The 13,988-nt window shown below is 39.2% G+C and overlaps 1 protein-coding gene across 2 annotated transcripts in view; it reads right to left on the bottom strand.

The window, feature by feature from the left end:
• LOC134359862 (early estrogen-induced gene 1 protein-like) overlaps nt 1–13,988 on the bottom strand; it is a 106,119-nt gene that overhangs the window by 27,791 nt on the left and 64,340 nt on the right. For both annotated transcript variants that reach the window (XM_063073624.1, XM_063073625.1), the window contains exons 4-5: nt 10,369–10,485; nt 8,050–8,096 (exon numbers count right to left, since the gene is read on the bottom strand). In XM_063073624.1, the coding sequence (XP_062929694.1) occupies nt 8,050–8,096; nt 10,369–10,485 (164 nt within the window). The remainder of the gene's footprint in view (nt 1–8,049; nt 8,097–10,368; nt 10,486–13,988) is intronic.

Genomic DNA, 13,988 nt, shown 5'->3' with positions numbered 1-13,988 from the left:
CAGTAAAACCAAGACACTTCCTTCCCTCCCACCATCCCACACACAAACAGTCCTCCAACTACAGGACAGGCCTCCAGACTTCAGCCAGCGATTGACCTGTGGGATTCAATCTTTGTTAACAATCCCTGTACTAGTCAACGACAGGACCCTGGGCACGCCGAGTGACCAGCCCTCGTGCCTCATGACCGCACGGACATCCAATCCTAGGACCCACTAACATGGGATAGGTGACATCCACAGGGGTCTACCATCCAGTGACGTCACTGCACTCTGAGCACGGAGCAGGAGCCCAGACCCCAAATATCCCTGGTCACTCGTCCGGGTCACTGGCTAATCTGCGTGGAGCAGGAGCCTGGACCCCAAATATCCTTTGTCACTCGTCCGGGTCACTGGCCTATCTGTGCAGAGCAGGAGCCTGGACTCCTGATGTCCTTCGGCACTCATCCATGTCGCTGGACTTGCAGCTCGAATGCAGAATAGAGGTCTAAATTTCAGCCTGATCTCCAACTCCCCATATCCCTATCTTTAAACTTTAACCTGACCCTCAACTCCCCTCTGTCCCCAGACCAAGACTGGCATGACATTGGCCTGCACTGTGCTGTAATATTCTATATTTTATCAGCAATGTAACTGAAAACCAACGTGTTTTCTCTTTCTGGTTCTGAGATGTCTTGCACCTGAAATATTAAGTTTCTTTTTCCACAGGTGTTTTCTGACCTGCTGAGTAATTCCAGCTCCCCCCCCACCACCCCCAAACACCATGATCTGAACCCTCCCTAGGAACACCAGCATTTCTGTGGCAAACAGCTGAAATTTAACCACAAACTGGGAATACATATGGAAGCCACATTTTGGATTGTGGTAGTCCTGCTAAGCAGGGTCAGGTGGTTCCACCTTACATCTGAGCCCAATAAATTTGGATTAATTGGGCATTAGAAGGGTAGATGTGGGCAGAAGGTACATTCCTGTTTAATGCTCCTTCAGTCAATAGAATGAGATTACATGGAAAAAGTATCTAAACACAGTACCTAAATTAAATCCCCTGAGCCTGTGGGAGGCAGCTTTCAGTTTTCTTGCCCTCAAGATCCAAACAAACTTCTGCATTGTTGCCTATTGCCCAAGCACTAGAGGGCAGCATTCAACACACGCACACCCGCCTGCCTCAAACCCTACCTAAAACAGTGAAGCAAAATGGAGATAGGTATATACTGCCCAGTGATTGCCTAGGAAACAATTATTGTTAACTAACCCCAGTACAAGATCTGAATACCATGTTGGATTGTTTCAAGGTAATGGCAAGCAACATTTCGTAAAGTGATGTGCAGATTAAAAACAGGCAAAGGGCTGTTAGAAAAGTTAGCTTGGTCAAATGGAAATCTGGGGACTACCGTGGCTACGTGGAAACAACTGATTTGCTTTGCTTCAAGGAATTGAGCATAATCTTTGATTTTAATCAGCTCCACAATATGCATCAGATTAAAAAGATCCGCAAAGATGACATTAACATCTACAGAAAAGTTTTGAGTGAGTGAGAGAAATGCAGCAAGAAATACGAATTGGTGCTTACTGGTGCAAGTCTATAAAGCCAGAGTCCAAGGGTACCAATGTATGAAGAAATGAAAAACACCTGCTACAAAAAAATGGAACACACCTTTTGTTTCACCTAGTTTTCTTGGCTGTGCTGATTATTAATTGGGGGATAGTATTCACTGAGCGATGATAGCCTCCCTATTATTTGTTCAAGAACCTATACTTTGTGCCATATTGTCACAACATAAAAATATTTTTGATCTTATCCAACTGTTACACACACAATTCTGTCAGAGCCAAGGCTTTTGTACTGTTAGCCACATTAACACATGGAGTTGTACATTTCACAACTAATCATCAGCAACCTCAAGCAATCACATACAAAACAGTTGGAAGGAAGTGATCATATGAACATGTTGAAAATCACTTTCCTCTGTTGCCATTTATATTTTTCACTTTTCAGAAGTTTTCTTTTAAAAAACAGTTGGAATCCATTGTGAAACTTCCTTCAGGATAGGTTGGAGCTCTCAACAGACGTGCCTTTACGAAAATAGTCTTTGCATGATTGTAAAGTAATTAAGATTTTGCACATCTTGATTTCATAGCCAAACCCAAATGTACTAAAATGAAAATAGAAAGTCAAAATAATTTTCACAATAATACTTTAGATTTGTAGACTTGACAAATGTTTGCATTATATGCAGTCCTACCAAGTACATGTCTTTTGCCATTGCTGCTACTTAAATAAAGGGCAATTGTTTTAGTTGTGACTGTTGAGACTGAAAGACCAGAATTTTATGGAATTTTATTTTATGAGGAATCGGCATTCATTTTCATGTGAATCCTCAATCCAAATTTAACTCTTGGATCTAAGGCATTTCCAAAATGATGTGATGACAGGAGCACACGAAAATAAAAAGGAAGACTGGCTGGAGAAATTACCTTCAACTTCTGTATTTGGTGACAAAGTTTAATAGCTTTTGGCGCACTGCATGATGTAGATAAGATTCTCAATCACAATCCAATTAAATTCCACACATTAATTCTTTCTGGAATGTGCACAAATTAGCAGAAAACTGCTGGAAATACAAAAGGTTTGCCCAAGAGGTGAAATGGAAAGTTGAGGTGGTAGCAAGTGAAAGATGCTGTTGTAACAAACGTCGTTTCTCTCCACCCCCACCCCCCCCACCACCATTCCCCTCAAAATGGTTCATAAAGAACAGAAGAAATGTTGTGGGGAAAGGACATACAGAAAGAAAGACAGGCAAACAGACAGATAGACAGACAGACATCATTATCATCACAATTACTGAAACTAACAAGATACATTAAGGAAACTAACTATTCCTTGTGGGATTCAGGTTACTTGTAAATTTATTCCCAAAATGAATGAGGATGCATAAATAATATTTGTGTGTCATAAATAATTCACACATCTTCAATGTCAAAAGTTAATTGACAATTTAGAATATATTTAAAGCAACACAAGTTAAAGAATAATGAACTTTATTTACAATTTTCACTGCTCATTAAGACTAATTAATGAAAAGATTGATAATGACTATAATGTTAATCAGTTGCTGTGTTCAAACAGTCTGTATATGTAATGTACATCTTTTATCCATCTCATCTTTCTCATTTGCTTTTACCTGTTGTCACTACATCAACTAGGCACATGCTGAAGTGTGTTTAGTACTTAATTCATTATCTGAAAATTGATGTCTGAAAATTGTATGGCTGAAAAAAAAAATGTCAGGCAACTTACTGTCTGGATGTCATCCAGTTATTGTTCAATATAGAGTGCACATTTATCAAGAGTAATGTCAGGGGCGAATCCATCACAGTAACTGCATTAACAAACCAATTGATTTTTCTATGCAATCTTTTGGCAAAATCATACCATGAAATATTTCCCTTGTGTCATTTGATTGCTTTGTCACTGTGCAATCTGTAGATAGAAACCATCTTTACATTGTTTCACCAGAATGGACTCAGTTTTTAAAAAAAAATGGTATCAACAAAAATGGATTACATGAAACTGCCTTAAACAAGTTAATTTAGCAAGAAATAATGTTTAATATGTCATTCATGTAGTGAAATTTATAGTTCACAATACATACAAGCCAACTTTTAAGACAGTCTGCTTATATGCATGATAAATGCTCAAGCATTTCATTAATATTTAAGAGGGAAACATTTGGTAGTTCTTAGATAAATAATACTTTTGAGAAGTTTCTTTAAATATCACACTATCTACATTTGGCATAGAGATTGACATTCGTATAGCTCCCCTACACTCACTATTATTTTTGGAAAGCAAGTAAGTCAACAATAGGAAATTCACTGGACACTCCTTTCCCTGAAAACAATCTCACCCAATCAACCTCCGCTTAATGGCTCCAAAATTTGCTCTGACCCATTTCAGGACTCGAAACTACAAACCAGCTGCATCTTCTCCATAACTATTTTAAAACTAATACAATGGTCACTAAAACCAAATTGATTTGTTGCACCCTCTCTAGTAGTTCCCTCTACATTGAATAAGGAAACTTTCTTGGACATATTTCACAAATTCCACTCTGACCGTGCTTTTTAAAATATGGCTGGTCTGTCAATATTGATGAAATTAAAATCTTCTGATACCATCCAATTATGTTTACAACTAGCTGCTCTCATTACATATCTGCTCCAACAATTCCCACTGACTATTGGGGGCCTATAATACAATCAGAGTAACCGTCCCCTTCTTAAGTTCCAACCTTTCAAGATGGCAGCTATTCCAGTCAGAGCAGCCACTCCAGCTTCAACTAATAGGGTAATTATTCATTCTTTACATCTTTCTTATGATCGCAAGACACTGCTGGATATTAAGAACACCAAGTCTACCTCACTGGTGAGTTGTTGGACAGCAGATGAGCTCCACAGTATGAGCTTACTCAGCACTGTGTTACAGCCTGCTACAGTCATGAGATGGACAGCTGTGCATTCATTCTGCTGGAAATCTGGAAATGTGGCTCCAGGATACCACCCCTGAAGCAGCCATCCAACTGGAGGGTTTCATTTCTATTCAGGCTGACAGAATTCCCACAGTGGAGGTGTGTGTTAATAAGAACTGGTGTGTAACTGCTTTGGTAGTAATGACCCACAGTTTGTGGTAGAGCTCTTAATGGTCAAGTATAAACTGAGGGAGTTCACTGCTATTGTGATTGTGGCTGTATACATCCCCCTCCCCACCCTGTGCTAATGCTAGAGAAGTGCTGCATGAGCCCTATAGTTCTGACTTGCAAATCACAAACCCCGATGGTTTCTTTATTGTTGCTGGAAACTTCAACCATACTAATTTAAAAATAATCCTGCCTAAATTCGATCAACATGTTGACTTGGTTACCGGAGGTGAGAACACATTAGACTGGTTTATACCAACATCGCTGGTGCATACAAAGCTGTCCAACCTTGAATTCTCTGACCACTAATATGTTATGCTAATTCCTGCATACTGACTAATTAAACATGACAAATCAGTTTAAAGATAAAAAAATAAAGATCGAACCAGAAGGAACCACCCACCTCAATGTTACATGAAAACATGGAATTGAACATGTTCAGGGAGGAGCTATCTATGACCTTAACATTGATGAATATTTGTGATCTGTGTCTGGCTACATAGATAAGTGGATTGAGGATGTGTCACCGTTATTAAACTCATCTATGTGAGGGCAACTCAGAAGCCATGGCTGACAGCAGAGGTATGGGCATGGCTGAGAGATTGGGATGCTGTCTTCAGATCAGGGAATAAGACAGTTCTCCGGCAAGCTTTCTCGCACCATCAGGAAGGTAAAAATGGGATTATATACAGAAAATATACAGCCATTTTTGTGACACCAGAGACCTGAGGTGCATGTGGCAGGGCATTCAGACCATAACAGACTACATATATCAGGATAGCTGCGCATGCAGGGCCCTTAGCATTGTCAACAATACTTCCCATCTGCCCAAGCTCCTTGACCCCCACCATCAGGCAGGAGGTAACAGAGAATTAGGACAAGAACTGTTAGGAAGGAAAACAGCTTCTTCCCCCACACTACTGAATTCAAAACTGCCACTACCCAGGTTTCATGTATGAAGCATCAGTAGCATTATATTGTTTACTTTTTAAAACTTGTATGGTATATGCACCATATTATTTGTTAATTTATTTGTAGTACTACTTTGTGTTATGTGTATGAGTTATGTGTACTGTGTTGTGTACCTTGGTCCGGAGGAACGTTGTTTGGTTTGGCGTGATATACGAGGGGTGGTTGAAAGTCTCAGTCATAGTCATACTTTATTGATCCCAGGGGAAATTGGTTTTCGTTACAGTTGCACCATAAATAATAAATAGTTAAATAGTAGCATGTAAGTTATGCCAGTAAATTATGAAATGAATCCAGGACCAGCCTATTGGCTCATGATAAGTTCGTGGCGAGGTAGGAGTCAATTTTAGGTGCTCATTACATGCACGTGCAGTTCAACTCTGAGTGATTATGCAGAAAGTTTGAAGTTAATAACTCATCTCCTCTTACCTTAGGCCACGAACTTATCAATGACCCCTGCTGTGGACCACTTTCTGGAGGTCCAAGATGCCAACTTCTACAAAGAAGGGATCCCTATGCTCCACGATTGCTGAACTAAGCCTGTACATGTAGGAGGGGACTAGGTTGAAAAATAAATATGCTAGGTTTTCTAAAATTGACTCTTTCTACCTTCGGCCACGAACTTATCAATCACCCCTCGTATGTATATTTGAATGACTGAGCTTGAACTTGATGTCACCTCAATGGATGATCCACCAAGATTATCCTCTCCAAGGGCCGTTGCATTGCCCGTTCAGCAAGGCAACTCCTCCTCCTCTCTTACCTATACCTCAGAAATGCCTGTAGCATCTGTATCCTGGAACATTGAGCCACCATTCCTGCCCTTCCCTCAGTCATGGTTGTTATGTCTATGATATCCTCGTCCAGAGCCAATCCACACCTTGAGCTGTCCTGATGATTAAACTGTCTCACTGACTTGTGCCATCCCATGATTTCTCATCAGCCACTCTTCTGGTCAGAGTCCTTCTTCCCTGCCACTAGTTAAACCCAACCGAGTAACACTAGCAAAATTTCTATGCCTTGATATTGGCCTCCCACTAGTACAGGTGCAACCAGTCTTTCTGGTACAAGTCATCCCTTTCCCAGAAGTTTCAATGATCCAAGAACTTGAATCCCAGCTCCCTGCTGGACTTAAAAACAATTAACAGTATCCAGCAGTTATAAAGCACAAGGGTCTCCGCCCAAAACGTCAACTGTTTAGTCATTTCCATTGATGCTCTCTGGCCTGCTGAGTTCCTCCAGTAGTTTGTGTGTTGCTTAAATTACAAAGCATGTCTATTTGGAAAAATGCACTGTTTGAATTTTTGTATCCACATAATGCAATCCCCAAAAGAACATTGCTTCTATTGTTAATCTAATGGTGACAAACAGTAACCTTTTGGGAAATAAAGTAGTCTATTTGAGATCATCCAAATCAGAGAGTGGCAGATCTGACGTTCCAGTTCATTTGTATATATTTTTACTAACACTTGCTAACAACTCTTCAGACTTGTCCAACATCACAAATTTTTGATGCTGCCAACTAAGAATCCAATTTTAGCTATTTTACTAATACAATTCCTATGTGTGTGTGTGGCCAAACTGGTTAGAAAAATTGGTCCCAGATCTCAACCGCATCAATGTTACACATCTGGGATCTGGACATGTGTGTATGCCACAACAATGTCAAAGGACAAATAGATTTCCATTGCTCTTCATTTTTGTCCTTAATGAATCAGCAATTGATTGCAGTGATCACTCAATCATGTGCAACAACTCAATGCATAAAAGAATGCAGACATGGTCAAGAGGTTCAATTGTTGTTCAGAACAAACATAAAGAAATGTAATCTAAGTGACCGTGGAATGATTGTTGATGCCAGACTGGGTGGTTTGAGTATCTCAAAAACTGCTGATCTCCTGGGATTTTCACGCAAAGTCTCTAGAGTATACAGAGAATGGTGCAAAATATATACATCTCCAGTGAGTAGTAGTTCTTTTGATGAAAACACCTTGTTAATGAGAGAGGTCAGAGGAGAATGATCAGACTGTTTCAAGCTGACACAAAGGTGACAGGAACCATGCACAACAATGGTGCGCAGAAGAGCATCTTTGAATGCACACCATGTTGAACCTTTGAAGTGGATGGGCTACAGCAGCAGAAGACCAGATCAGGTTCTCGGTTTCCACTGCGGTGCCAGCTTTACAGAACATTACACCAAGCCAAATAAAGTATTGCAACAGAAGCTAAGTTGTGGTAGTGAATTACATTTTTAGAAGAATAATTGTCATTGATAAATTGTCCTTAAACTATAAACATGAAAATACAGGTTAACTTTTTGTTGTAGTGTGAACCAAGTCACACCTGTAGTAAATTCACAAGTCAAGGAGGGGACTGAAGCACTTACGTTTTGAAGCAGGGATCTCCTGACAACAGTTGCATACCTATAGTAACCTGCAAAAAGAAAAAGCTTGTGTAAGAAACGAGGAAAAAAATGTTTCTTCCAAAAGAAATCTTCATTTGCTAGCTAATTAGGAAGCAGTAATTTAATCCAGGGATCAAGAAATCTCAAACAGAAATATTAGAAGGCATTAAAACCCCACATTTAAAAAAATCACATAATTACTTCCTGCTCAACATTTTGAAAGTGGAATACGCATTTGTAATTTGCGACCACGATTTCCAATGTCTTGCTGACTGCACTGTCGTGACTGATAACCAATGCAGAGGGGTTTACAAGCAGTGCTCAGACTACAGTCAGCACAAACTAAAGCATTAGACTACCCTTATGGCTTACTGGATGACTGGTGCTACCAGACTTTCCATCATTTCCAAATATGTACAAAGATATGTAGTTACATAGAAAACCAAATGATTAAAATAAAAATACAATTAAAAAATATAAGTATATATGTGTGTGTATATATATATATATATCTATCAATATCACATACATACATACACACATCCAGAATTGCATCAATGTTAATGGAATTTCCAAGTATCATCACACACCAGTGCACAGGTACAAGATATCTAGAACTAACAAACTACAGCCAGTTAGCATTTCTCTAGGAATTGCATGCCAACTAAGGATGACAGCAGTTTAGTTACCTACTGTTGACCACAGTGCAATACTCACCCCCGCCCCCCCCGCCAAAGGTTCTGCGCTGTGGAGTCCATACAGCAGACTGCATGCTACAAGTTGGTATGCAGTTACAAAACAACACACATCAAAGTTGCTGGTGAATGCAGCAGGCCAGGCAGCATCTCTAGGAAGAGGTACAGTCGACGTTTCAGGCCGAGACCCTTCGTCAGGACTAACTGAAGGAAGAGTTAGTAAGAGATTTGAAAGTTGGAGGGGGAGATCCAAAACGATAGGAGAAGACAGGAGGGGGAGGGATAGAGCCAAGAGCTGGACAGGTGATTGGCAAAAGGGATACGAGAGGATCATGGGACAGGAGGTCCGGGAAGAAACCTCCAACCTGATGGCATGAACATCGACTTCTCTAACTTCCGCTAATGCCCCACCTCCCCCCCGTACCCCATCTGTTATTTATTTTTATACACACATTCTTTCTCTCACTCTTCTTTTTCTCCCTCTGTCCCTCTGAATATACCCCTTGCCCATCCTCTGGGGGTCCCCCCCCCACTTGTCTTTCTTCCCGGACCTCCTGTCCCATGATCCTCTCGTATCCCTTTTGCTAATCACCTGTCCAGCTTTTGGCTCCATCCCTCCCCCTCCTGTCTTCTCCTATTATTTTGGATCTCCCCCTCCCTCTCCCACTTTCAAATCTCTTACTAACTCTTCCTTCACTTAGTCCTGACGAAGGGTCTCGGCCTGAAACGTCGACTGTAGCTCTTCCTAGAGATGCTGCCTGGCCTGCTGCGTTCACCAGCAACTTTGATGTGTGTTGCTTGAATTTCCAGCATCTGCAGAATTCCTGTTGTATGCAGTTACAAAACTTAGGCAAACCTTCATTTTAAGGTTGGAGCACAAAAGCAAGGAATTTGTAATGCAATAAGAGTGCGGCTTTTGTAAGTTGCTCCAACATTGGTATATTCCTTTTTATCCAAGTTAGAATATAGCAATATCGGAGCAACTTACATTAACCCAATTTATTCCCGGGAAGAGGAGATTGCCCTTCCAGGACAGAGTGTAGAAAATAGCTCTATGTCTTTCTGCATTACAGAAGTGCCTGTGCTTAAAAATAAATCAAATTTTCACATCTATTTCAGTCAACTTAGTCTTCCTTTTTCTTTTTATGCTACTGGAGTTGAGGAGAACAAGAGGTGATCTGATTGTAACATACATGATTCTCAGGCAGACATGATAAGTGCTCAGCTGCTGGTTCCTTTAGCTGTATTCCAAAACTCAGGGCTTTAGCCTCGGGAAGAATGGCCTGTCATTAATTCCGCCCCCACCCCCATTTGAGAAGGTTGCTGACCTTGAGGCATCCATTCTTCTTAAAGTACAGTGGTCACTTAATATAGTTAAGCCAGAATCAACCAATACTAAGATTGCTGAGGGAATCAAGGAGAATAAGCTGGGGTGGTGGGATGGGAGGAAATATGCAGGTTGAAAATTAGACAAGGCAGAAGACTCACTGATTTGATAGAAAACTGAACTGTTTTGAATTTTCACTTACAGCAGCTAAGGCTTTGTTTTTTTTTAAACAATGTTCTTATTTTAAAAACTATTTTAAACACCTATGTCCAACTGTACCTTGAGGATGGAATTGTCCTGCCGAGTATTCTTTGTGTCATAACCCTCTAGTAAACAGCAGCGTGCAGTGGAGCCTGACCCTGCAAACTCCGCCAGATTGAGATCAGCAAACCCAAGCTGGTAGAGATAATGAAAACAACAAGGATCATAGTAACACTGGACAACAAAATCGATGAAATCAAAAGAATTTTATTCTCATTACTACACCATTCTCTTAATATTTTCTTACAATTTACAAAAAATAATGTTTATTGATACTATTACTGGAGGCTGTCTCATGCATAATAAGTTTATTATTCAATTTATTAATTCTAAGCTTTATTTTTCCATTCTACAACAGAAGAATTTTCCATCAGTAGGAAAACTGCTTGACCGCATGTCTCTACAAACTGGCATGACGTTCCCAAATTGTACAGTGAATCAATGCTTATGTAGAAGTAATGATTAAACAACAAAATACATTGCACATGCTGATTTGGGCATGCAAAAGTGAAAACTAATCTGCAATTACTTTTAACAATCAAATACAAACTGAAAACACAAATGTACTTTTCAGTTGAACGGACATTAAAGATGCATCACTTTATATACTATAAGGTCAGGCCAAATCCAAAAATCAGACATTTGTCGATAAATGAAGGGAAAAAAATAACAGTAGTTTAAAATACTTAAAGGATTATAAACGGATTTTTAAAAACACCGTGATTGTCTGCAAATCAATTGTGCAAATCCTGTTTTGTGGATAGGGTAGTGTTTCAAGAATCATTATCACTACCCCAGGAAAAATGACACACCAAACATATCCAATGAACTTGAACTAAACTAATGAAAGTATATTGATTAGAAGGTGCTATATATTTGAGAAAATCTGATTCAGGTTTTACAAAATATTTAGAAGTATCTTAATAAAACCAAAATACTTTTGAGAGAGTGGCACTGCAATGATTATAGTGGCAAGTAGTGTCTGTCCAGTACAATGAAGTCAAGTAAGCTCATGGAACGGATTTGATGGACTAAATAGCCCAATGCTGCTCCTGTGTTTTGCAGTCTTATGGTCTAAATTAGCCTGGTATCACAACAGAAAAAGTAAATTGGATTTAAAACAAAATCCCCTACAAGGCTGTTAAGTACACATGAAATCAGGAAGTGTTACTGTCTTTAGGATAAAGAGATAAATACAGAGTTCAAGCATGCATCTGTAGTCATCATTTATAGTTACATCCATCTATACTGCAGTGCCTAATGATAAACTACTTCTGTGGTTCAAACAAATCACTATAATTGATCAGTTCTTATCCTGTTGCTAATCAATCACAGCAAACAGGCAATGCTATAATTTACTGTTTACGGGAACACAGTACAAAAGCAGGGAGGATATGCCTCAGTTATGTAGGACACTATAAAGACCACATGTAGACTACTGCATATAATGTTAGTGTCTTTATTTAAGGATGGATATAAATAAGTGCCTTGGAAACAGTTCAGAGATAGTTTACCAAACTGCTGTCTGGAATGGCCATTTTGTTCTTAGAAAGGTTGGAGAGGCTAGACATAAATTAGCTGGAACTTAGAAGAATGAAAATTAGCGACTAAAACACAGAGGATCTTGACAAAGTGGATGTGGAGACTGTCCCTTCCTTATGGAAGAATCTAGAATTTAGGGTCACTATTTAAAAATTAAGGGTTGCCAATTTAAGACAAGAAATAAGCTGAACTGTTTTTCTCTGACAAGCTTGCAACTCTATGTAATGTACTGTACTTTAAATAAACAGGAGATTGAGTTCTCAACTTTTAATATTCACCATCAGCATTGGAAGGCAGCACCATACATTTTAATGGCCTACTGGATACATGTGTTTGCCATCGAGGGAGTTTAATGAATGTCATTGTTAACACTGCAGATTAAATATTGAATTTAGACTATACAATACTGTAGGAGGTGCTAATCTCAGACTCATTGTTTCAATCTTTCCTGAACCCATCACAGAGAAAGTAGTAAATACAAATTAAACTTCTGGATCCATGATGCAAGGAACAACTTAAGCTTAACAAGTCTTCTTAAGTTAGCACAAGATTTTTAACATTTTCTTGGAAAGCATTATGAAAGCAATTTAATTGACAGCAGAAAATTAGCTTTCACTTTCCTTGTAACAGATGCTTGTCCAGTAGCTATGGTTGGACAGGGACACTTGGAATGCCCAGGGCGAGGACTACAGATTTAGGTTTTACTATAATACTTTCATCAATATTCAGATATGTGCAAAATCTTCAGAAAGTGGATTCTAAACAGAGAATTGCCATCTCTGCATATAGCGCCATTACTCCCTCCTTAGACTGGGGAACTTTGGAAACCTCACAATGTTTAAGGGAAATGTGCAGACTTTTGCCATCGTGGCAAGCACATGCTGAACTTGTAACTTTGGCAAGTTTTACGAGATTGAAGACAAAACTATGCAGAAAAGATTAAATACAGATGTTCACGGAGCTTAATCCATTTACAGTTGAAATGACAGGTGAGCCAATTTCCAGAGCTGGAGGGAAATAAAAATGAAAGGACTTCCAGCAATGTTTCTCATTGTTTAATCCTGAAAAGTCCTGGAAACATGCATTGATTAACAGAAAGTAGGAGTGAACTGGGAATGAGGTGGAGGAGGGAAAAAAAAATGGGGTTTTAAATTGTCTGGGTGATAGGGCAAGGATAGAGAAAATGACTGAGGAAAAGAAAACCTTATTTTCTCAAAAGATATTCATTCTAACAATTTATAGTGAAGCAAAATTGAGTTCTTGTTCCTAGATAAAAGGAAATATAAAGCAGAACATTTATCTCTATCAAAAATATATTTGTTTTGATTTACATTTTTTACCTACATGCTAAATTAAACATTTTACTGCTCAGATCTTTAGATGACAAATTCATTTAAATTCACTATCTAGTACTGTATTTGATCCAAAATTCTTGTCAGTGAAACTAAGTCAGTGGCTCCAACACAAAACATCAGATCCCAAACATTCTATCCCTCCATTAGTTTCTCGCTTTGATGCACATACAAGTTATTCACCCTAATTCTGCCAATTTTAGAACCACGATACCAGATGTTGAGGGTTTTAAGAAATTTACATCTGTGTGAAGGAGAGTTCATTGAAGCATTTAATAGAATAAAGCAGTTAGTGTTCTGAACCAGATAACCCCAAGAGCCAGAGCAGGAAGAACAGCTGAAAAAAAAAGAATCGAGTATGTTCATACTTTTGTTTAAGTGATGAAAAGATACACTCTGGAAGAGGAAGAAACTCCAGGAGTATTAAAATCCCAGGTTAATTGAAACAGAATATTCAAACACTGAATCGCCTGAAATGTAATACCAAATTGGAAATGGGGTGGTATGGTAGCATAGCTGTTAAAACATCACTTTACAGCATCAGCTTTCACCGATCGGGGTTCAATTCCTGCCACTGCTACAATTGTTCTCCCGACAACCATGCGTTTTCTCTGGGTGCTCCAGTTTTCTCCCATATTCCAAAGACATATGGTTAGGGTTAGAGAGTTGTGCATTCTATGTTGGTGCCCAGCACAATTCTTGCTGATTTGATTTGACGCAGACATCACATTTCACTATTCATTT

Source organism: Mobula hypostoma, chromosome 21 (assembly GCF_963921235.1).
Source record: "Mobula hypostoma chromosome 21, sMobHyp1.1, whole genome shotgun sequence".
Classification (NCBI taxonomy): Eukaryota; Metazoa; Chordata; class Chondrichthyes; order Myliobatiformes; family Myliobatidae; genus Mobula; species Mobula hypostoma.
This window is presented reverse-complemented; position numbering and strand designations above follow the sequence as displayed.